This window comes from Gorilla gorilla, chromosome 15 (assembly GCF_029281585.2).
Source record: "Gorilla gorilla gorilla isolate KB3781 chromosome 15, NHGRI_mGorGor1-v2.1_pri, whole genome shotgun sequence".
In the NCBI taxonomy this organism is placed as follows: Eukaryota; Metazoa; Chordata; class Mammalia; order Primates; family Hominidae; genus Gorilla; species Gorilla gorilla.
In genome coordinates, this window is record NC_073239.2 from 90,763,565 (window position 1) to 90,786,252 (window position 22,688).

General features: G+C 42.2%; 1 protein-coding gene and 1 long non-coding RNA gene across 6 annotated transcripts in view; one reads left to right on the forward strand and one right to left on the reverse strand.

Annotated features, from left to right (window-relative positions):
• The window catches only part of ZNF410 (zinc finger protein 410), a 40,369-nt gene that overhangs the window by 15,656 nt on the left and 2,025 nt on the right, over positions 1 to 22,688 (forward strand). For 2 of the 5 annotated variants that reach the window (XM_004055427.5, XM_063697982.1), the window contains 4 exons: positions 1,663 to 1,752; positions 13,290 to 13,415; positions 14,372 to 14,512; positions 15,696 to 15,823. In XM_004055427.5, the coding sequence (XP_004055475.1) occupies positions 1,663 to 1,752; positions 13,290 to 13,415; positions 14,372 to 14,512; positions 15,696 to 15,823 (485 nt within the window). Of the gene's footprint in view, positions 1 to 1,662; positions 1,753 to 13,289; positions 13,416 to 14,371; positions 14,513 to 14,798; positions 14,934 to 15,695; positions 15,824 to 17,005; positions 17,192 to 22,688 lie in introns of those variants that run through there. The other 3 variants (XM_063697981.1, XM_055360884.2, XM_004055428.5) reach the window with 3 other exon arrangements.
• LOC129526526 (uncharacterized) lies at positions 8,965 to 22,275 on the reverse strand. The gene is made up of 3 exons (XR_010130794.1): positions 21,851 to 22,275; positions 14,882 to 15,042; positions 8,965 to 9,127 (listed from the first exon to the last, which is right to left on the reverse strand). It is a non-coding gene; the product is annotated as an uncharacterized lncRNA (long non-coding RNA).

A 22,688-nucleotide genomic window follows, 5' to 3' on the forward strand; every position in this document is an offset into this window, starting at 1 on the left:
TCCAGACCAGCCTGACCAACATGGTGAAATCCCGTCTCTACTAAAAATACAAAAATTAGCTGGGGCATGGTGGCACATGCCTGTAATCCCAGCTACTAGGGAGGCTGAGGCAGGAGAATCACTTGAACCCGGGAGACAGAGGATGCAGTGAGTGGAGATTGTGCCATTGTACTCCAGACTGGGCAACAAGAGCGAAACTCTGTCTTGAAAAAAAAAAAAAAAAAAAAAGTAAATCTGTTAATTCAGTGGCTTACTATGAGGGCTTACTATGTGCCAGGCACTATGCTGAATATTTACCTGGTATTATTTAATCCTCAAAACACTCTTTTGAAATTGTATTATCTCCATATTGTAGATGAAAAGCTGATTTTTAGAGAGATTAAACACCTTCCCCATGCAAATAAGTGGTAGTGCCAGGATTTGAAGTCAGAATTGGATTAACAGACCCCAAAGGCCATGTTTTTCACCATTTTGCTGCATTGTCTTTTAAACCTCTTCCTTCTCCTGTGTCCCTTATCCCAGTGAAATAACCATCCTCTCAAGTTTCCAAATAGGCAGGTATGTCCCCTTACCAGCTTGATGCAGAGATTTCATGCCATTACATTCTTATGTAGAATCTTTTTCTAAATCCTTTTTGTTTTTTTAGTTCTTTAGTTCATCTTTTGAAACATTTGATCTTGTTATTACTAAAATTTTTTTTTAACATTTGTTCTGTTATATATATTAGTATATTGCTCATTCTTTCAATAACTTTTTGAGTACCTAGCATTCTGAGGGATGAGTATACAATTAAAACATTGAAAAAAGCTACCGGTGGAGAGTCTCAAACATTAAACTGTGTGGTACAGTCTAAAAGAATAGTATAATCTAGCAGTGCTGTTCCCTCCCAGAAAGCTCAGCTCCCGTATTGTCACTGTGCCAGCCTTACTTGCCATTTTCTGAACTTTCCCCGGGCACTCTGTTTCAAGGCTCTGCTCACAGTATTCCTGGTGCCTGAAATTTCCTTCCATCCTTGTCATCTTTTAGGTGAACTCAGAAATTCAGCTGCTTACAAAAATTACTGCAACGGAGCACTTTTTTTTTGTATTTATGAATTCATTTGTCTGTCTCACACTAGTTTGTGACCCTTGGAGGATAGAGACTGCATCTTTTTTGTTTGTTTGTTTGTTTTTTTGTTTGAGACAGGGTTTCTCTCTGTGTAGCCCAGGCTTGAGCCCAGGAATTTGAGATCAGCCTGGGAAACATAGTGAGACTTCCTCTCCAAAAAATTATACTTTTAGATGGATCTACAAATTGAGTCATAAAGAAAATTGATGTAAGGTAAAAATCCTGACAGCATATACAGTATTAATCTTGATATCCTCAGATGGTGGGAGTCACTTAAGAAGGTAGGTTAATGCAACTCTCCAGCTCTTGGGCCAGGAGGGAGAAGGAAATATAGGCTTACATTCCAAGGAAAAGGGCAAGGCTGTCTGGTGGGATATATACTAAAAGACCATTGAGAGGCAACACTTGCTAGGTAGCCCAGTTGAAATTATAACATGAATTAAATAAATCAGAGTAGGTAAGTCATTCGACTCTGAATAAAGTTGGTGGGAAAAGAGAGTAACAGGTAATCAGTTCATCAGAAGACTGAGTCTTTATCTCATTTTCTGTCTCTAGGAGAGAAACCTTTCCTTTGTGAAGCCCAAGGATGTGGCCGTTCCTTTGCTGAGTATTCTAGCCTCCGAAAACATCTGGTGGTTCACTCAGGTATCAGAACCTCTGCCATTCATAGATTTTAGGAAAAGTAGACAAAAGAATAAAAGGGTTGTGGGGGTGATATAAAGACATCTAAAAAGAAACAAACTGTTCACTATAAAGATAGAAAGCTTCTCATCATCATGACAGAATCAGAAATCAAGGCCCTTAATTCTTATAATCAAGGTGGGGGACATCTAATTATTATTTTCAGCTGTGTTTCTAATAAAGCCTTCTTTTGAAGAGATCAGCAAATTTGTTTGGCACTCTGCTGGGTGCTTTATAAGTTACATAAAACATGGACCCTCTTCTTTAGGAATTGACATTTTTATCCTTGGGGAGGATTTCATATCAGAAGAAAGTAAAAAGACTGATATAAGTTGTAGCAGCACCAGTAATATTACTGCCTTCTGAGCAGGTGTTAGTGATCCTGCTTGAGTCACCATTTTGGCAGAAACTATGCCTTTGGCAAATAGAACCACAAACCTTATCATTGCAGATGTGGAGAAGAGAAAAGAGGAGTAAGATTTAGTGACCCATTTTCTGTTTGGAGCCTTAAATTAATTCCCTGCAATTCTGTCAGTTTGCTCACTCTGTGCAGATATATCTCATCCTCTCAACCAGAAGTCAGGTACAGCCCAGGGAAAAGCCTGTATCTTGTTAGAAGGACTTTTTTCCTGTAGGACATGGTGATTTACTTGGAAAACAAGATGGGGAAGGTAGTTTAAGAAGGGCCTAAAATGCCAGGAAGGAGAGTTTGTGGAGCCTACTGGAGGTACAACCTGATGAGAACTTGGCTTACTGAAGATTTATCTGGCAGTGATGCAGAAGCTAAACTAAAACAGGAAGAGATGAGAAGACTTTTTTTCAGTCTGGTCAAGAAGTCTGCTCCAGTGTAGTGGCAGGGAGCATGGAAAGAGACCCAGTGGAAGAATCTGTTCAACTCCACAAATGATTGGCTGGCTATAAAGTTATACAGAAATGGAGGCAGCAGGTGAGGATTATTGATTCAAGAAGCATGGTAGTGGCCGGGCGTGGTGGCTTACGCCTGTAATCCCAACACTTTGGGAGGCCAAGGCAGGTGGATCACTTGAGGTCAGGAGTTCGAGACCAGCCTGACCAACATGGTGAAACCCTGCTGAGATTAGCCTACTAAAAAAATAAAAAATTATCCAGGCGTGGTGGCACATGCCTGTAATCCCAGCTAGTTGGGAGGCTGAGGCAGGAGAACTGCTTGAACTTGGGAGGCGGAGGTTGCAATGAGCTGAGATTGCACCGTTGCACTCCAGCCTGGGCAACAAGAGCGAAACTCCGTCTCAAAAAAAAAAAAAAAAAAGCATGGTAGTTTCAGGAGGTTGAGGCTGCAGTGAGTTGTGATGGCGCCACTGCACTGCAGCCTGGGTGACAGGGCGAGACCCTGTCTCAAAAAAAAAAAGTGGTAGTGAAGATAAGGAGGGAAAGGGGGCTTTCCAGTTGTCAGGCTGACTCACATATTTATTTATAAGAGGGGTTAGAAAAGTGTTGGATGATGAGTGCTAGAGGGGCTCTGTAGACTAGCCTTGTAAGTTTGTTGGAGGTGAGAAAATTCCTGGCACACAACAGCTTTTTACAATTTGTTGATTGAACCAATTAGAATGAATAAAAGGATTGCTAAGTAACAGTGAATGAGGACATAGCTGAGAGTAAGTAGCATAACTTTTTTTAGTAGACCTGTTCAGATTTTATTACTTTTCTCTGCTACTGCTTAACAGTTTAAAAGCTGGACACTGGAGAAAATAGGTGATGGAGGTTAATCAGAGCAGAGGCTTGCTGAGGAAGAGATGAACTCAAGGAGGAGAGGGATTCTAGAATGGAATCAGGTCATTGTTGAATGACTGGCCGTGGGAAACAAGGGGAAGCCAGAACATGACAAGTGGAGAGGAGGAACTGGAAAGTTACTTATGAGGAAAGCAAGCTACTGCAGCGGGAGCAAGGAAGTTGGAGAGTTATAATCAATCAGGGATGTACATTTCAGAGTTGAGATCTTAGAAGCAGAGCAGTTTTTTAATATGATGACAAGTTCTAAGCAGAGGTGGCAAACTGGTATCCTGTAGGCTAGATGTGGACATCAGATGTGTTTTGCTTGGATTGTAGAGCGTTTTTATTTTACTTTACTGTGTCATTATGTGAAAGATTCACCAAAGTAGAGAAATTTTTTTTTACATAGCAACAGTGGTGTTATACCTGTCAAAATTAATATTTCCTTGGTTTTATCTTGTAACCAATCCATGTTCAATTTTTTCTACTTGTTTCGAAAATGTCTTTTAAAGTTGGTTTGTTTAAATCAGGATCCAACAAGATCCAATATTATATTTGGTTATTAAGTCTTTAAAAATCTAGATCTTTCTACATTGAGTTTTTGTTGTTGTTGTTGTTTGTTTGTTTGTTTTTTTCATAGAGTTGTTGCAAAACAGAGTCAGTTGACTCCTATAGAATAGCCCACATTCTGGATATATTGGTTTGCTTCCATTTATGTCATTTAACTTGTTTCTCTACATTTCCTATAAATGTAAGTAAGCTCTAAAAGCTTCAAAGTTTGGAAGTTCTGGGCAAGAGTATGTCAGAGATGGTTCTGTGTGCTTTGTTTTGTGTCACATCAGGAAGCTCACAGTGCTTGGTTGTCAAAATTGATCCGTGGGTTCAGCTGGCCTGATCCCTGTATTATAAGGTTCCCTATGAACCTTTCACTTTCTTTTTTTTTTTTTTTTTTTTTTTTTTTTTTTTGAGACAGTATTACTCTGTTGTCCAGGCGAGAGTGCAGTGGCGTGATCTTGGCTCACTGCAGCCTCCGCCTCCTGGGTTCAAGCAATTCTCCTGTCTCAGCCACCCGAGTAGCTGGTATTACAGGCGCGTGCCACCACGCCCAACTAATTTTTGTATTTTTACTAGAGACAGGGTTTCACCATGTGGCCAGGCTGGTCTTGAACTCCTGACCTCAAGTGTTCTGCCTGCCTTGGCCTCCCAAAGTGCTGGGATTACAGGGACGTGCCACCACACCCAGCCAACCTTTCACCTTTTGATTTCATTCCTAAATGATACCTGAATCTCTTATTTCATTAAGGATTGTAAAATGGTGGTTTTTCTTATTCCTTTACTCCTTTCACATTAGTTGGAATTCTTCTGTACTGTGTGACTCTTTAGTTGGACTCTTCCACTAATATCAAGTAGGGCTATTTGATCATTTGCATAGGCAAGACAGGATAAATATGTAATTCTTTTAATTGTGAATTTTGAGAATAAGGAATTGATGCTCTAGTTACTTCTGGTATTTCATGTTTGATGCTATTTCAAATGAAATGTTTTCTTGATTTTATTTTTGAGTTGTTCATTGCTAGTATATAGAAATACAGTTGAATTTTGTACATTGATCTTGCAACCTTGGTAAATGCTTGACTTTTAGTAGTTTCTTTTTTTTTTTTTTCTTCCAGCTTTTTAGTTCAGGGGTACATGTGTAGGATGTGCAGGTTTGTTACCTAGGTAAAGGTGTCCCATGGTGGTTTGCTGCACAGATCATCCCATCACCTAGATATTAAGCCCAGCATCCATTAGCTATTCATCCTGATGTTCTCCCCCTCCTCCTACATCCCATTTTTTTTTCTTTTCTGTTTATTTTTTTAGAGACAAAGTCTCACTCTATTGCCCAGGCCAGAGTGCAGTGGCACCATCATAGCTCACTGAAGCCTTTGAACTCCTGGGAACAAGTGATCTTCCCACCTCAGCCTCCCCAGTAGCTGGGACTGAGGCAGAAATTTAAAAATAAATATGCATTCATTCACTCCAAGAAAAGTAACAGGCAAGGCAAGGGTTAAAAAGAAAAGAACAAGTTTTCCTCTGCCTAGCAAGCTCACTTCAAGGACAGTTATAAGAGAACCCTGTTTGAGAAGCCAAGGCCAAAGGAATGGACTCCAGACACCCCCTCTTCCAGAGCAAGGTTGAAAGAAAAAAAAAAGACAAATTTCTTTACTGTTACTCCTTTCCCTGGCTTCTTAAGCATAACTATGTTTTACAAATGTCTGTATTTAGCCAGTTCTTATTTTTCTTTCAATGCAGCTATAAGGTCACCAGCTATGCAAGGCCACAAGTTATGCTATGCTATAAAGTATGTGACCTGTCATGATTAACTCCTTTTGTTTTACTTTTGTAAGTCCACTTACAAAAACCCCACTCCGTCTTTGTTTAATGCTCAGCTTTTTGGATGTGAATCCACTGAGCTGGTGCGTACCTAAAATAAACAATCCTCCTGTTCTCCGTATCAGTCTCTCCAGTCCTCAGTTTCCCGCAATAGGACTACAGGCTCACACCACCACATCTAGCTAATTTCTATTATTTTGTAGAAATGGAGTCTTTTTGTGTTGCCTGGGCTCGTCCTGAACTCCTGGCCTCAAGTGGTATTCCCACCTTGGCCTCCCAAAATGTTGGGATTACAGGCATGAGCCACCACACTTGGCTGAGTTTTAGTAGTTTTTAAAAAATAGATTTCTTAGTGTTTTCTACATAAAAGATCATGTCATCTGAGATTAAAGATAGTTTTGCTTCTGCCTTTCCAAGCTAGATGCCTTTAATTTCCTTTCTTTCTTGCTTTTTTTTGAGACATGGTCTCCCTCTGTTGCTCAGGTTGGAGTGCAGTGGCATGATCATGGTTCACTGCAGCCTCGACCTGGGCTTGGGCAGTCCTTCCACATCAGTCTCCCGAGGCTGGGACTACAGGCACATGCCCAGCTTTTTTTTTGAGTCTCACTGTGTTGCCCAGGCTGGAATACAGTGGCGCAGTCTCAGCTCACTGCAACCTCCACCTCCCAGGTTCAAGTGATTCTCCTGCCTCAGCCTCCCGAGTAGCTGGGATTACAGGCATGCACCACCACGCCCAGCTAATTTTTGTATTTTTGGTAGGGATGGGTTTTCACCACGTTGGCCAGGCTAGTCTTGAACTCCTGACCTCAAGTGATCTGCCCGCCTTGGCCTCCCAAAGTGCTGGGATTACAGGCATGAGCCACCATGCCTGGCCCCCAGCTAGTTTTTTTAAAAAATTGTTATAGAGACAGGGTCTTGCCATATTGCCCAGGCTGGTTTCACACTCCTGGGATCAAGCAGTCTTCCTGTCTCAGCCTTCCAATGTCGGGATGACAGGCATGAGCCACTGCACCTGACCTTAATTTCCTTTTTTTTTTTTTTTTGGGAGACTGAGTCTCCCACTGTCACCCAGGCTGGAGTGCAATGGCGTAATCTCGGCTCACTGCAGCCTCTGCCTCCCGGGTTCAAGAGATTCTATTGCCTCAGCCTCCTGAGAAGCTGGGATTAACACGCGTGAGCCACCATACCCGGATAATTTTGTATTTTTAGTAGAGACAGTGTTTCAGCATGTTGGCCAGGCTGGTCTTGAACTCCTGATCTCAGGTAATCCACCTGCCTTGGCCTCCCAAAGTGCTGAGATTACAGGCATGAGCCACAGCGCCCGGCCTACTTTCTTTTTCTGGCTAGAACCTTGAGTACAATGTTGAATAGAAGTGGTGAGGCCGGGCGCAGTGGCTCACACCTGCAATCCCAGCACTTTGGGAGGCCGAGTCAGGCAGATCACCTGAGGCCAGGAGTTCTAGACCAGCCTGGCCAACGTGGTGAAACCCCGTCTCTACTAAAAATACAAAATTATCCAGGTGTGGTAGCTCATGACTGTAATCCCAGCTACTCAGGTGGCTGAGGCATGAGAATCGCTTAAACCCAGGAGGTGGAGGTTGCAGCGAGTCGAGATCGTGCCACTGCACTCTAGCCTGGGTGATAGAGCGAGAATCTGTCTCAAAAAAAAAAAAAAATGTGGTGAGAGTACGTATCCTTGTCTTTTTCCCAGTCTTAGGGGAAAAGCATGTATTCTTTCATGATTAATTTTTTTTTTTTTTAAGACAAAGTCTTACTCTGTTGCCCAGGCTGGAGTGCAGTGGTGTGATCTTGGCTCACTGCAACCTCTGCCTCCTGAGTTCAAGCGATTCTCCTGCCTCAGCCTTCCGAGTAGTGGGGATTATAGGCGCTCGCCACCATGCCTGGCTAATTTTTTTTTTTTTTAGTAGAGATGGGGTTTCACCATGTTGGTCAGGCTGGTTCCAAACTTCTGACCTGAAATGATCCACCTGCCTCAGCCTCCCAAAGTGCTGGGATTACAGGTGTGAGCCACCGCACCTGGCCTTTCATGATTAAATTTGATGTTAGCTGTAGTTTTTTCATAGATGCCCTTTATGAGATGAAGGAATTTACCTTCTCTTCCTAGTATGTTGAGAATTTTTATTATGAATGGGTATTGGATCTTGTCAAACACCTTCGTGTGTCTGTTGAGATGATCTTGTTTTTGTACTGTATGCTACTAATGTTACTGCTAGTAGTTGGTTTTTGGATGTAAAACCAACTTTGTATTTCTAGGGTAAATCCCATTTGGTCAGGGTGTATAGTCCTATTTATGTGGTGCTAGACTTGGTTTTGTCATAATTTGTTAAGAATTTTTACAGCTGGCTGGATGTGGTGGCTCATGCCTGTAATCTCAGCACTTTGGGAGGCTAAGGCAGGAGGATTGCTTGGGCCTAGGAGTTCTAGACCAGCCTGGGCAGCATAGGGAGACCTGTCCTCTACAAAAAATAATAAATCAGTAAGAGAGAGGGAGGGAGGGAAGGAAGAAAGGATGAGAGGAAGGGAGAGATAGAGAAGGAGGGCGGGAGAGTGGAAAGGAAGGAGGAAAAGGAGTCTGGATGTTCATGAGCGATATTGGTCTGTAATGTTTTCTTGTGATATCTTTAGCTTTTCTATGAGGGTAATTATACTGGCCTCCCTGGTTCAAGCGATTCTCATTCTCATGCCACAGTTTCGTGAGCAGCTGGCACTACAGGCGTCCACCACCAATGTCTTGTTAATGTTTGCATATTTTTTAGTAGAGATGGGGTTTTGCCTTGTTAGGCTGGTCTTGAACTCTTGGCCTCCAGTGATTCACTTGCCTTGGCTTCCCAAAGTACTGGGATTACAGGTGTGAGCCACCGTGCCTGGCCTGGTTGTTATTTTTGGAGCTTCTCATGCTGTATTTATGCTTTTGACGTGACCCATTTGTCTTGTTATAGCCTCTTTGCTTTCTAACACAACAACAGTTCCCAGGCTTACCTTGGACTTGGAATCAGCTATTCCTCCATGGAGTCCTGGTTCCTTATAGTTGGAACCACAGTCTGGGTGCCATGTGCCCGTTGCTGTTAGGTTGTCATTGTTGGCAGGGCGCAGTGGTTTATGCCTGTAATCTTGGCACTTCGGGAGGCTGAGGCGAGCAGATCACTTTAGCCCACGAGTTCGAGACCAGCCTGGGCAACACAGTGAAGCCCCGTTTCTACAAAAAAAAAAATACAAAAATTAGCTGGGTGTGGTGGCACACACCTGTAATCCCAGCTACTTGAGAGGCTGAGGCATGAGGATCTCTTGAACCCAGGAGGTGGAGGCTGCAGTGAGCCGAGATGCACCACTGCACTCCAGCCTGGGAAACAGAGCGAGACTGCGTCTCAAAATAAATAAATAAATAAAAAGGTTGTTACTGTTTCTAGAACTTTTCGGTGGAAAGAACTAAAGACATATTTTTGAAAAGAAAATAATTGGTTCATGTTGATAATTCCAATTTAAATTTTCACATTAAACAATTTTCAGGGGATTTTTTTGTACTTTATTTTTTTCTTACATCGAAAATCTTGGTTCATAACATTAATACAATATTGTTTCAAAATGATAATACCAATATTATCAATTTGTCTACAGAATGAAGTTTAAGACTTTTGGAGCTGTGTTTTTCTTAGAATAATACTATGTTTAAATACCCTTTAAATCATTTTTTTAATATATCACCAGCTTGATATATAGATTTGCTTCAGTTTCTTTTTCAAAAAGCCTTGATTATAGGTGTGTCTCTTTACCATGTTCCCTCCCTCCTTCTCTTATAGGTATAAACACTTTTTATTTCCTATTTGGTTTACTTTTCCAGTGGTTCTTTTTGCATATACAAGTAAATGCAGGTTATTTAAGTTGAGATATAGTTCACATACCATAAGATTCATCTCAAAAAAGTGTGCAGTCCGGCCGGGCATGGTGACTCATGCCTGTAATCCCAGCATTTTGGGAGGCCGAGGTGGGTGGATCACCTGAGGTCAGGAGTTCAAAACCAGCCTGGCCAACATGGTGAAACCCCATCTCTACTAAAAATACAAAAATTAGCTGGGTGTGATGGCATGTGCCTGTAATCCCAACTACTCAGGAGGCCGAGGTGCAAGAATCACTTGAACCTGGGAGGCGGAGGTTGCAGTGAACCGAGATCATGCCACTGCACTCCAGCCTGGGCGACAGAGTGAGACTCCATCTAAAATATAAAAAGAAGAAAAGGGTGCAACTAAGTGATTTTTAGTAGTAATATAATTATCCCTTGTTATCTGTGGTGTATAGGTTCCAGGACCCCACAGATACCAAAATCCACAAATACTCAAGTCTCTTACATAAAATGGTATGGTATTTGCATATAACCTACACATATCCTCCCATATGCTTTAAATCATCTCTAGATTACTGATAGTACCTAATACAATGTAAATGCTATGTGAATAGTTATGCTATATTGGTTATTTGTATTTTTTATTGCTATATTGTTATTTTTTATTTATTTATTTTTTTAGATGGAGTCTCACTCTGTTGCCCAGGCTGGAGTGCAGTGGTCCACGATCTTGGCTCAATGAAACTTCCACCTCCTGGGTTCAAGTGATGCTCCTGCCTCAGCCTCCAAGTAGTTGAGATTACAGGCATGTGCCTGGCTAATTTTTATATTTTTAGTAGAGACAGGGTTTCACCATGTTGGCCAGGTCTTGGAACTCCTGACCTCAAGTGATCTACCTGCCTTGGCCTCCCAAAGTACTAGGATTACAGGCATGAGCCACTGCGCCTGGCCTGTTATTTTTATTTTTTCTGAATATTTTTTATCTGCTTGGTTGAATCAATGGATGTGGATGGCCAACTATATATTCATAGTTTTACAGTTTTCTCTATTGTCTGACTCCACAACATTTCATCATCCCAGAAAGGATCCCCATATCCAGGAGATGATTAAAAAAACAAAAAGAATTCCCATTATTAGTATCATTGACCATGTCTCTCTTTCTCCAGCCCCTGGCAACCATTAATCTGCTTTCTGTGTCTGGATTTGCCTGTTCTGGACATTTCATATGGCCTTTTTTTTTTTTTTTTGTCCCCCTAAACGGAGTCTTGCTGTCTCCCAGGCTGGAGTGCAGTGGCGTGATGTTGGCTCACTGCAAGCTCCGCCTCCTGTGTTCACGCCATTCTCCTGCCTCAGCCTACCGAGTAGCTGGGACTACAGGCGCCCGCCACCACGCCCGGCTACTTTTTTGTATTTTTAGTAGAGATGGGGTTTCACCGTGTTAGCCAGGATGGTCTCGATCTCCTGACCTCGTGATCCTCCCGCCTCAGCCTCCCAAAGTGCCTGGATTACAGGAGTAAGCCACCGTGCCTGGCCTTTTTTTTTTTTTTTTTGACAGAGTCTCAGTCTGGCTCAGGCTGGAGTGCAGTGGCATGATCTTGGCTCACTGCAACTTCCACCTCCTGGGTTCAAGCAATTCTCCTGCCTCAACCTCCCAAGCAGCTGGGATTATATGCGCCTGCCACCACACCTAGCTAATTTTTGTAGAGATGCGGTTTCACCATGTTGGCCGGGCTGGTCTTGATCTCCTGACCTCAAGTAATCTGCCCACCTCGGCCTCCCAAAGTGCTGGGATTACATGTGTGAACCACTGCACCTGGCTAAAATAAATTTATTTTAGATTCAGGGGGTACATGTGCAGGTTTGTTACAAGGGTATATTCCAAGATGCTGAAGTTTGGGCTGCTAATGACCCTGTTGACCAAGCAGTGAACATAGTACCTGATAGGTAGTTTTTCAACCCTTGCCCCGTAGCCGCTTTTGGAATCCCCAGTGTTTATTGTTCCCATCTTTGTGTCCATAAGTACCCAGTGTTTAGTTTAGCTCCTGCTTATAAGTGAGAACATGGTGTTTGATTTTCTGTTTCTGTGTTAATTTGCTTAGGATAATGGCCTCCAGCTGCATCCATGTTGCTGCAGAGGACATGATTTTGTTCTTTTTTATGGCTGCATAGTATTTCATGGTGTGTATGTGCCACATTTTCTGTATCATATTTACCATTGATGGGCACCTGGGTTGATTCCATGTCTTTGCTGTTGTGAATAGTGCTGCATTGAACATGTGAGGGCTAGTGTCTTTTTGGTAGAGCAGTTTATTTTCCTTTGGGTAGATAGCCAGTAATGGGATTGCTGGTTCAAATGGTGATTCAGTTTTTAGTTTTAAGCTTTGTAATATTCCACCCTGTTTCTATTGTATAGGTTTTTTTTTTTTTTTTTTTTTTTTTGCTATGCAGGACTATTGCAGTATCTATAGCTTTTTAGTCAGTCTCTGTGATGAATATTTACGTTGTTTCCAGTATTTAGCCATTTAAAATAATGTTGCTGTGATGAATAACCTTGTGCACAGAGTATTTCACATTTTGCTGCTGTAATTTTGGGACATATTCCTAGAAGTGGGATTCCTAGGTCAAAGGGCAAGTGAATCTACAATTTTTCTAGATCTGGTCAGATTCCCCCAAAGAGGTTTTTGTATTTTGCATTCCCAGCAAAATACAATCAGCAATGATGATTGCTGTACCATGTGTTTGTCAATTGTGAATTTGTTCCTAGCATTTAGAAATTGGGAGATTCTACTTAAAAATCCTTATTTCCAGTGTCTTAAAAAAAAAAATCAGAGAATCTGGCTGTGCTAGGCCTTAATCTACCCATGGCAACAGTTGGCTAGAGCTGAATAACAGCTGCCCCTTTTCTAGGTACTCTCTAGGTTACTGCAGCCCCTACTTGACCATTTTACTTACTTTTGCTACCCATCAGTCTCCTACAGACATGAGTTTTTGACCCCTGCTCTAAGTATGGTTTTCTGGGTAGGTAGAATGGAGACGGAGTGTTTGGGACTTGAAGACATAGAGGACAATTTAGATTATTATGTTATAAGAGCCACCAGTGTGAATGTTGATGACCCTAAAGAGGGTGGCAGGGAATATGACAAGGGGATATTAGGAACACAGGATTGAAATCCTTGAGGAAAGCACATGTCCTAGAGGTCCATGGAAGACTATCTGAAAAAGACGGCATATTTTTTGTGGTTGCCATGGTCCTATACCAAAGAGGTTTTGTGAAGGCAGCATTACAGTAGGTCTGGAAAGGACCAGCGGCTGGGAGCAGGGAGTGTGCTAAAGCCCTCCTGGTGTACTCTTTCTGCCTTCCCCTATATACTGAAGTTTGAGAGGCTGGGAAGGTGGGGAATGGGAAAAGGAGCAGCTGCTTATGTTCAGTTTAACATTCTCTGGGTTTCTCCATCTAGGTCTTGAGTTCATTCTCTTCCTGTCCTTTTGGCTTCCTTGTTTAACCTGGTCCCTGTTTCAGGAGAGAAGCCTCATCAGTGCCAAGTCTGTGGGAAGACCTTCTCTCAGAGTGGAAGCAGGAATGTGCATATGAGAAAGCATCACCTGCAGCTGGGAGCAGCTGGGAGTCAAGAGCAGGAGCAAACTGGTGAGGAGGGTGGGCATAGTGGAAGGCTATACTACTTCTAGGGTTCCAAGAGCCAAATCACTGTCCTGCCTGCTTATCTGGAAATTTTCTGATTCTGTTTTGGGTAGATAGACCTGGTCTCATTTGATGGGCTGATGGTTTCCAAACATAGCTATACAGTAGAATCATCTGCAACCTTTTAAAATTTATATACTTTTTGTTGCTTGTCCCCCCACCAATAAAACAAAGCAATCTGATAAATGAGATAATTTGCAAGATCCTAGAATCTGTAGTTTTAAAAGTTTCCCTAGTGAGTTTGATGGTAACTAGTGCTGATCCATGAACAAGCATTTGAGTAACACAGTGATAAAAGATTTCCGCATGGAAAGAGTTTAAGCTTTTTTATTTTTTTAGATGGAGTCTTGCTTTGTCACCCAGGCTGGAGTGCAGTGGTGCCATCTCGACTCACTGCAACCTCTGCCTCCTGGGTTCAAGCAGTTCTCCTGCCTCAGCCTCTTGAGTAGCTGGGATTATAGGCAGGTGCCACCACACCTGGCTGATTTTTATATTTTTGTAGAGACGGGGTTTCACCATGTTGGCCAGGCTGGAAGCATATTTTATTTACCAGTCATGACTACCTTTTTGCCCTGCCTGAAATTTGATAACTCTTTTTCTTATTCCTTCGCCATATCTTTCCTTAATTATTCCAAATATTCCTTTCTAAAGATCCACCTATCCTGTTTCATATGCTAATTCTTCAGATGCTGAACACAAGCAAGGATCATTATCTTCTAAGGCTTACTCTTTCCCTTCTAGGTTTATTCTTGTTTCTTGAAAGTAGGTGAAATAGGAGGTGGCATCCCATCTATAGGTTAACTTCTAGTAATGAAAGAGAAGGCCAGCTTCTGTTGAAAGAAAATGAGGACCAGGCACAGCCTTGATTGCTGTATGTCTCTCACAACCTATTCTCTGTGCAGCTGAGCCACTAATGGGCAGTAGTTTGCTTGAAGAGGCTTCAGTACCCAGTAAAAACCTGGTGTCTATGAATTCCCAGCCCAGCCTTGGTGGAGAGTCCTTGAACCTACCAAATACCAATTCTATCCTGGGAGTTGATGATGGTAAGACTTCCACCTCTCCTTTATTTGGGAAAAATGGGCTGCAACTAGGGGCTAAGGAATGGGGTGTCTCCACAATGTATGTTTAAATCTCATTTCTTATGAGTAGCTGTGGTATGAGTAGCATTTGTGTTCTTATTCTCTGGGGTGGATTAGTGAATCTGTTTAAAAAAATTTTTTTTTTCATTGAAGATAATATAATAAAAGAATAAAAAGAAAAAATTCTTAAGAAAAAATTATTCCTAATCCTAGCATCCTAGCCCAACTATTTCTGTCTTTCCTATTGCAGTTATGGAAGAACTTAACTTTTAAAACATTTAAACAGAACATAACCAGGTTTTACAGAGGAGATATAAAGCAATTTCTCCATACCTTCAAAAGCCATATCTTCTGGAGAAAAGAAAGGGCTCTCTAGGAAACACTTGCTCCTCTCTGGTATAGAAATTTCACCCAAGTTACACAGGCCAGGCCCTCTTCTCTGAAAAACTTAACAGGTGAGGTCAGCATGCATTTATTCAGTGCCTACTGTGTGCCTGGCACCATGGGAAAGACAAAAGTAGAAGATAGGGACCTTAAAATCCAGTTGAGAAGTGAAAGCTTACATATATATGGGAAAGAACATTGAGTACATAAAAGATAGTATATAAGCCAACATTAAATTATATGGTACAGCATAAAATAGTTGTATAATCTAGAAAACCCCTAGAAGAAACTTCTAGTTTTTTGAGGGCTAAGTGGTATATCCATAAACTATTTCCAGAAGATTTTCATGGTGATCCCACTGATGAACATTTAGTAACTGTGAGACCCTATGTTTTTGTTACTCATATCATATTTAGTTAGTGCTATTAGTATCATTGGTGACTGCTTTAAGGGTGGCTTTGGTTCCCTTACCTGCTTGCCTAAGACTTCTGCCTGTTTCATACATAGTTTTAATTCAGTTAACAGTGCTAACGCCGTATTATTCTAAATCCTGTATTAAGATTTCTTGCCTTTCTATTCTCTTTTTATAATACTTTCCAAATTCACTGATAATGCTTATCAGACAGGATTAACTTGGAAGAAATAGAGGAATCTGGGAAATAGAGGAATAGCATTTTAGAGTTGTTAATGAGAGGCTTGATGATCCAGATAGGTGTATCTCTGGATTCACTTTTCATTGAAACATTTTTCTGTTGCTTTACAGAGGTGCTTGCTGAAGGATCCCCACGTTCCCTGTCTTCAGTGCCTGATGTGACACATCACCTGGTGACCATGCAGTCAGGGAGGCAATCATATGAAGTTTCTGTCTTAACTGCAGTAAATCCACAAGAGGTAAAGTGGTCTCTTGCCCTTTGTTTCTGTGACAATTCATGTGGGGAATGATTGAGAATTTAGAGGACCTGAAAAAGTCTCCAGTTTCCATTTCTTGGAAACTTTGGCACGAATATTTTCCTTTAAATTAAGCATGAGTTCAGCTTGAAAGGAGCCTGAGGGTTAGGGTCTTAATGAATTGGAGATTGGTCTGTCACAGCTGGGACTCCCGGCTTTAAAGTTCTTTTATATACATTGCTTGTTGATGTCTGTTCCCACTATTCTCTGCCACACTATAACATGAAGATACAGCTTTTATTTTATAAAGGCACACAGCAGGCACTGAATAAATGCATGTTGACCTCACCTGTTAATTTATTCAGAGAAGAGGGCCTGGCCTGTGTAAATTGGGTGAAATTTCTGTACCAGAGAGGAGCAAGTATTTCCTAGAGATCCCTTTCTTTTCTCCAGAAATAACATCCTAGAAAAAGTCCCTCAGCAAAAAAGGTAGTAACAAAATCATTAAACATAATTATTGTTCATTCTGCTATGGTCATATGTCTGGGAGATACCAGGCTTAACCAAATGGGCATATACAAATTTGTTCACTTGCTTGCTAAGTGAGAACCATTACCGAAATCAATGGTCTCCAGCCTTTTTGGCACCAGGGACCGGTTTCGTTTCACCTCAGATCATCAGGCATTAGATTCTGATAAGGAGTGCGCAACCTAGATCCCTCAAATACACAGTTCACAATAGGGTTTGCGCTCCTATGAGAATCTGTTGCTGCTGCTGATCTGACAGGAGAGGTAGAGCTCAGGTGGTAATGCTTGCTCACCTGCTGCTCACCTCCTGCTGTGTGGCCCAGTTCCTAACAGGGCACGGACCAGTGCTGGTCCATGGCCTGGGGGTTGGTGACTTCTGATCTAAACAAAAAGGGTTTGAGGTTGAGCTAAAGCACTTTCAACTCTGTAGTTTGGCTTTGACTCAGAAAACAGAATGCAAACTGGTCAGTGTTTTAGAATCTTGGGATATTTCACTGGTCTTGTGTCATGGGAGTGGATGACTTCATCACGAGCACATTTCATATGCATAAACTTTTGTCAAAACCTCTGTAGCTTGGATCCTTTCAGTATTACATTAGTTTTTATGGTGCTCTTCCGTCTTTTTTCCTCTTTTCTTTTCTTTTTTTTTTTGAGACAGAGGCTCGCTCCGTTGCCCAGGCTGGAGTGCAGTGGTGCGTTCTTGGCTCACTGCAACCTCTGCCTCCCGGGTTCAAGCGATTCTCCTGCCTCAGCCTCCTGAGTAGCTGCTACCACAGGTGCGTGCCAACACACCCAGCTAATTGTTTTGTATTTTTAGTAGAGACAGGGTTTCACCATGTTGGCCAGGATGGTCTCGATCTCTTGACCTCGTGATCTGCCCGCCTCAGCCTCCCAAAGTGCTGGAATTACAGGCGTGAGCCACTGCGCCCAGCCTGCTTCTTTTCATTATAACCTTTATACCACAGTAAGCTGTTGCATCATTCAAATGACTCTGCATCCTATATTGAATATTCTCCATTATTCTCTAATATCTTTGGGGGTACCCAGGATTACAGGGTTCTGGGCATACATGTTAATGCTTTTGCCAGGACTTTTCTTTTTATTCATTGTCGTGACCCATTGTCTTTGCTTATATTTAAAGTTTTTGCTCTTGATATCATTGGTTCTTTCCTAAGTCACTTTTTCTGGTAACTGCTTTGGAATGAATCATACATATCTCACTTACGGAGCCTTCCTCTTTCTCCTCCATTTTTCTTGTCTTCATTTTTCTATTTTAAAGCTTTTATTATGGAAATTTTCAGAGTACAGTGAGAGAGAGACTAGTATGATAAACCCACGTTGAAGTCGAAGTTACGGCTGAGAGCGGCAGCTCACACCTGTCTCCTAACTTTGACTTTTTTTTTTTTTTTTTTTTTTGAGATGGAGTCCCACTGTCGCCCAGGCTGGAGTGCAGTGGTGCGATCTCAGCTCACTGCAACCTCCGCCTCTCAGGTTCAAGGAATTTTCCTGCCTCAGCCTCCTGAGTAGCTGGGATTGCAGGCACCCACTACCAAACCCGGCTAATTTTTGTATTTTTATTAGAGACAGGGTTTTACCCTGTTGGCCAGGCTGGTCTGGAACTCCTGACCTCAAGTGATCCACCCGCCTCAGCCTCCCAAAGTGCTGGGATTACAGGTGTGAGCTGCTGCGCTTGGCCCTAACTTTGACAGTTAACTTTATGCCATGCTCAGTGGCCCATGCCTGTAATCCCAGCACTTTCGGAGGTGGAGGCAAGTGGATTGCTTGAATCCAGGAGTTCAAGACCAGCCTCGGCAACATAAGACCCCTATCTCTACAAAAAATACAAAAAAAATTAGCGGGACGTGGTAGCATGTGCCTGTGGTCCCCAACTACTCGGGAGGCTGAAGTAGGAGGATCACCTAAGCCTGGGAGGTTGAGGGTGCAGTGAGCAGTGACTGTGCCACTGTACTCCAGCCTGGGTGACAGAGTGAGACCCTGTCTCAAAAGACAAAAACACAATTAACTTTATACTGTTCTTGTTTTATCTCTTTCCTCCTCTTGTTGTTGTTGCTGTTTATGATGGAGTATTTCAAAGCAAATTGTAGGCATGTCATTTCTTCTGTATATATTTCAGTATATGCCTCTAACAAGATACAATATTAAAAAAACTATAATATCTTTACCACTTCAAACAAAGATAACAATAATTTATTGTATCCTCTAATAGTCTATGTTCTTTTTTTCCTCCCCCTCAAAAATATCTTATGGTTGGTTTGCTAGAGTCAGGATTCAAACAATGTCTATATATTGCATTTGTTTAATATTTCTCTTAATTCTCTTTATAATAGTCCTCCTTTTTTTTTTATTTTTCAGTATGGTTATCTATTTAAGGAATTGGGTTTTTTGTTTTGTTTTGTTTTTGTTTTGAGACTGAGTCTCACTCTATGGCCCAGGTCAGAGTGCAGTGGCGTGATCTTGGCTCACTGCAACCTCTGCCTCCCAGGTTCAAGCAATTCTCCTGCCTCAAGTCTCCCAATTAGCTGGGATTACAGGCACCTGCCACCAAGCCCAGCTAATTTTTGTATTTTTAGTAGAGACGGGCTTTTACCATGTTGGCCAGGCTGGTCCCAAACTCCTGACCTCAAGTGATCCACCCACCTTGGCCTCCCAAAGTGCTGGGATTACAGGCGTGAGCCACTGTGCCCGGCCAGGAATTGGGGTTTTTGTCCTAAAGATTTTCCCACATTCTGGTTTTGGCTGATTGACTCCTTTTGTTAATATTAATTTCTCTATCCACTGTATTTCCTAAAAACTGGTAGTTACATTTAGAGGTTTGATTAGATTCAATTTTTCCCCCTTGGCAAGAATATTTCATAAATGGTGCCCTTGCTTCCTATTACATCTCATCAGGAGGCACATGACAATCAGTTGATCTTAAGACTGACTGGTAGGTTATGTAAAGGTTTTGGCAACCATTACTGATCATAGCCTAAATCTATTTTTCATTAAGGCCTGCAAAATGGTGATATCCTAATTCTCTTGTTCCCTCTGTGTTTATTATGATTTTTTTTTTTTTTTTTGAGGTGGAGTCTTGCTCTGTTGCCCAGGCTGGAGTGCAGTGGCACCATCTCGGCTCACTGCAACCTCTACCTCCCGAATTCAAGCGATTCTTCTGGCTCAGCCTCCTGAGTAGCTGGGACCACAGGCATGTGCCACCACGCCTGGCTGTATTTTTAGTAGAGATGGGGTTTCACCATGTTGGCTAGGCTGGTCTTGAACTCCTGACCTCAGGTGATCCACCCGCCTCAGCCTCCCAAACTGCTGGGATTACAGGCATGAGCCACTGTGCCCGGCCTAATTGTGATTCTTTTATACAAGAAATACTTCTCTCATCAACCATAAGGTTGCCCTGAAATTGTCATTTCAGGAAAACCATCTCATTTTCCTTTTACCTAGTACACATTATTATTCAAGCAAGCCAACCCACAGCACCTAGCCTTTTCTTCTTTATATTTGAAACCTCAGAGCTTTTCTCTCCTGTATTGGTAAATATCTTTAAAATTCTCCACGTTACCCAAATAAATGCCAGATGTATGAAAATTTAATTCATTCAGCGGCTAGTTACCACATACCTAGTATGTGTGAGGCATTCTGCAGGGTACTAGTTATGCAATAGTAAACAAAATACAGTCTCTGCCTCAAATAGCTTATAGGCAGAATTAGGACCTTCATAACTATATATATGGTGCTGGAGTTGCACTGTACAGTGAGGTTAGGATGGGAGAAGTGACCAGTTAATCAACCGGCAATTGTTTTTTTTAGACGGAGTCTCACTCTGTTGCCCAGGCTGGAGTGCAGTGGCACAATCTCGGCCCACTGCAACCTCTACCTCCTGGGTTCAAGCAATTCTCATGTCTCAGACTCCTGAGTAGCTGGGATTACAGGCGGCCACCACCACACCCAGCTAATTTTTTGTATTTTTGATAGAGACGGGGTTTCATCATGTTGGCCAGGCTGGTCTCAAACTCCTGAGTAGCTGGGATTACAGGCGGCCACCACCACACCCAGCTAATTTTTTGTATTTTTGATAGAGATGGGGTTTCATCATGTTGGCCAGGCTGGTCTCAAACTCCTGACCTTAGGTGATCCACCCGCCTCGGCCTCCCAAAGTGCTGGGATTACAGGCATGAGCCACTGCGCCCAGCCTAAACTGGCAGTTTTTAAGTGTAGTACGTTCCAGTCTTGGGAGAAGTCAGAGAATATGTTTTAGAGTTTAAGTTGAGATGGGAGGGATGAATAGACATCATCTTGATGGAGAAGTAGAAGGAGCTGGAAGAATATAACAGGCAGAAGGACAGCAGTGTGTACAAAGGTAGAAGGTAAGGGAGTAGAGGGCCTCTGTGGAACTGTAAATAGGGTTGAGTGTGATGGGACATGGGATGAAGAGATGGGCTAGAGAGGAAAATTGAGAGCTGGAAAGATAAGCTAGTCTCTTGAAAGGTCTTACAAGGCATGATTTTATCCTGGGGGCACTGAAGAACCACTGCATGGTTTGAAGTAGGGTATGACGTGATCAGATTTGTGTATTCAGAATATCCAGTAATAGTACATTTGTTCCCTAGAACTTAGGCACATGAGTCTTGGAATTGGCCTCAGAGCATCCATGTATAATAGGTGCTGCCCACTTACAGCCTCAGGGAGACAGCATAACACAGGCTGCCTAAAAAACGAGAGACCTGGGTGTGGTGGATCATGTCTATAATCCCAGCATTTTTGGAGGCTAAGGTGGGAGGATCACTTGAGGCCAGAAGTTCGAGACAAGCCTGGACAACAGAGCAAGATCCTGTCTCTACAAAAAGTTTTTAAAAAAATTATCCAGGCATAGTGGTGCATACCTGTAGTCCCAGCTACTCCAGAGGCTGAGGCAGGAGGATCAACTTGAGCCCAGGAGTTCGAGGCTGCAGTGAACTATGATTGTCCCACTGCACTCCAGCCTGGGAGAGATCCTATCCCAAAAATCAAACAAAAAAAAGGAAGTATGGTCTTCACTCCAGGAAGGCAGAAAACCCAGTTTCATAATGGAAGCCCAAAACACTTAGAAAAATATTAACAACACAAAAGGGAAAGAGCTGTCCTGGATGTAGCTCAAAATCCTGCACTGTCACTTTTTCCTCATGGGTTTTTGTATATTTACAAACATACCCTCTGTCTGAGCCTCACTTCTTTTGTGTTTTCTTCACTTTTACCATTATTCTCCTCCTCTTACCACAGGCATTTCCACTGCTTATCCCCTCCTTTTCTTTCTTCACTAGTTTGGGTCCTCCAATACCTTCAGGTTTTTTTCAAGCTGTGAGGCCCTCAGGGTTCCAGGCTTAGCCCTCTTCCTCATCCAAGGTCTAGGTAATAACTTGCTATTTCTCCAGTGAGTGAGGAATGTTGATTCCTTAAGAACTTTCAGGTGCCAGAGAAGGTGAAGGCTATTTGCAACACATGTCCGTCTCACCTTTTTTGGAGATCACCAAGCAGTATGGATCGAAGTCTACTGATGAACTTGTAATTCCTGTAAATATGCTCTAAAAATAAAAATAGCTTATCAAGAATATCAGAGAACAACCAAATCTGTTATCAGAAATTTTCATGAGAGGCTGGGTGCGGTGGCTAGCACTTTGGGAGGCTGGGGTGGGAGGATCAATTGAGCTTAGGAGTTTGAGACCAGCCTGGGCAACACAGGAAAACCCCATCTCTACAAAAAATAAAATAAAATTAGCTGGTCCTAGCTACTTGGGAGGCTGAGGTGAGAGGATCACTTGGGCCCAGGAGGTTGAGGCTGTAGTGAGCCATGATCTTGCCACTACACTCCAGTCTGGGTGACAGAGCCAAACTCTTTAAAAAAAAAAAAAGAAAAAGAAAAATTACCATGGGAAAAATATCAGAAACTACAAGTCACCTCTCTGGTTCAGGTGGACAATCTCTATTTTCCCTCATTATTGTGCCACATCTGAGAATTAGATGGAGGACTCATTCATTGCACAGGCCCAACTGGGAACCCCAGGGCTTTTGGGCTGTCATACTTACTAAAGGTCATTCTAAATGGGGCTCCATATTTACACTGAGTTCACATTCTTGAACTCAAGAACCAGTATAAGAGATTCCCAGCTAGTTTTGACTACATCTTAGAATGCTTTCCAAATCAAGGCAAAAATAGAAATTACAAATTCTATAATATTTCTCATAAAGTACCTTTGCTAAGTTTGACTGCAAAGATCTGGATCTTGGCCTCCATTAAAAACACACTATTCTTAACTTTCCTGCCACACAGCATCAAATGGAATATGTGGTTT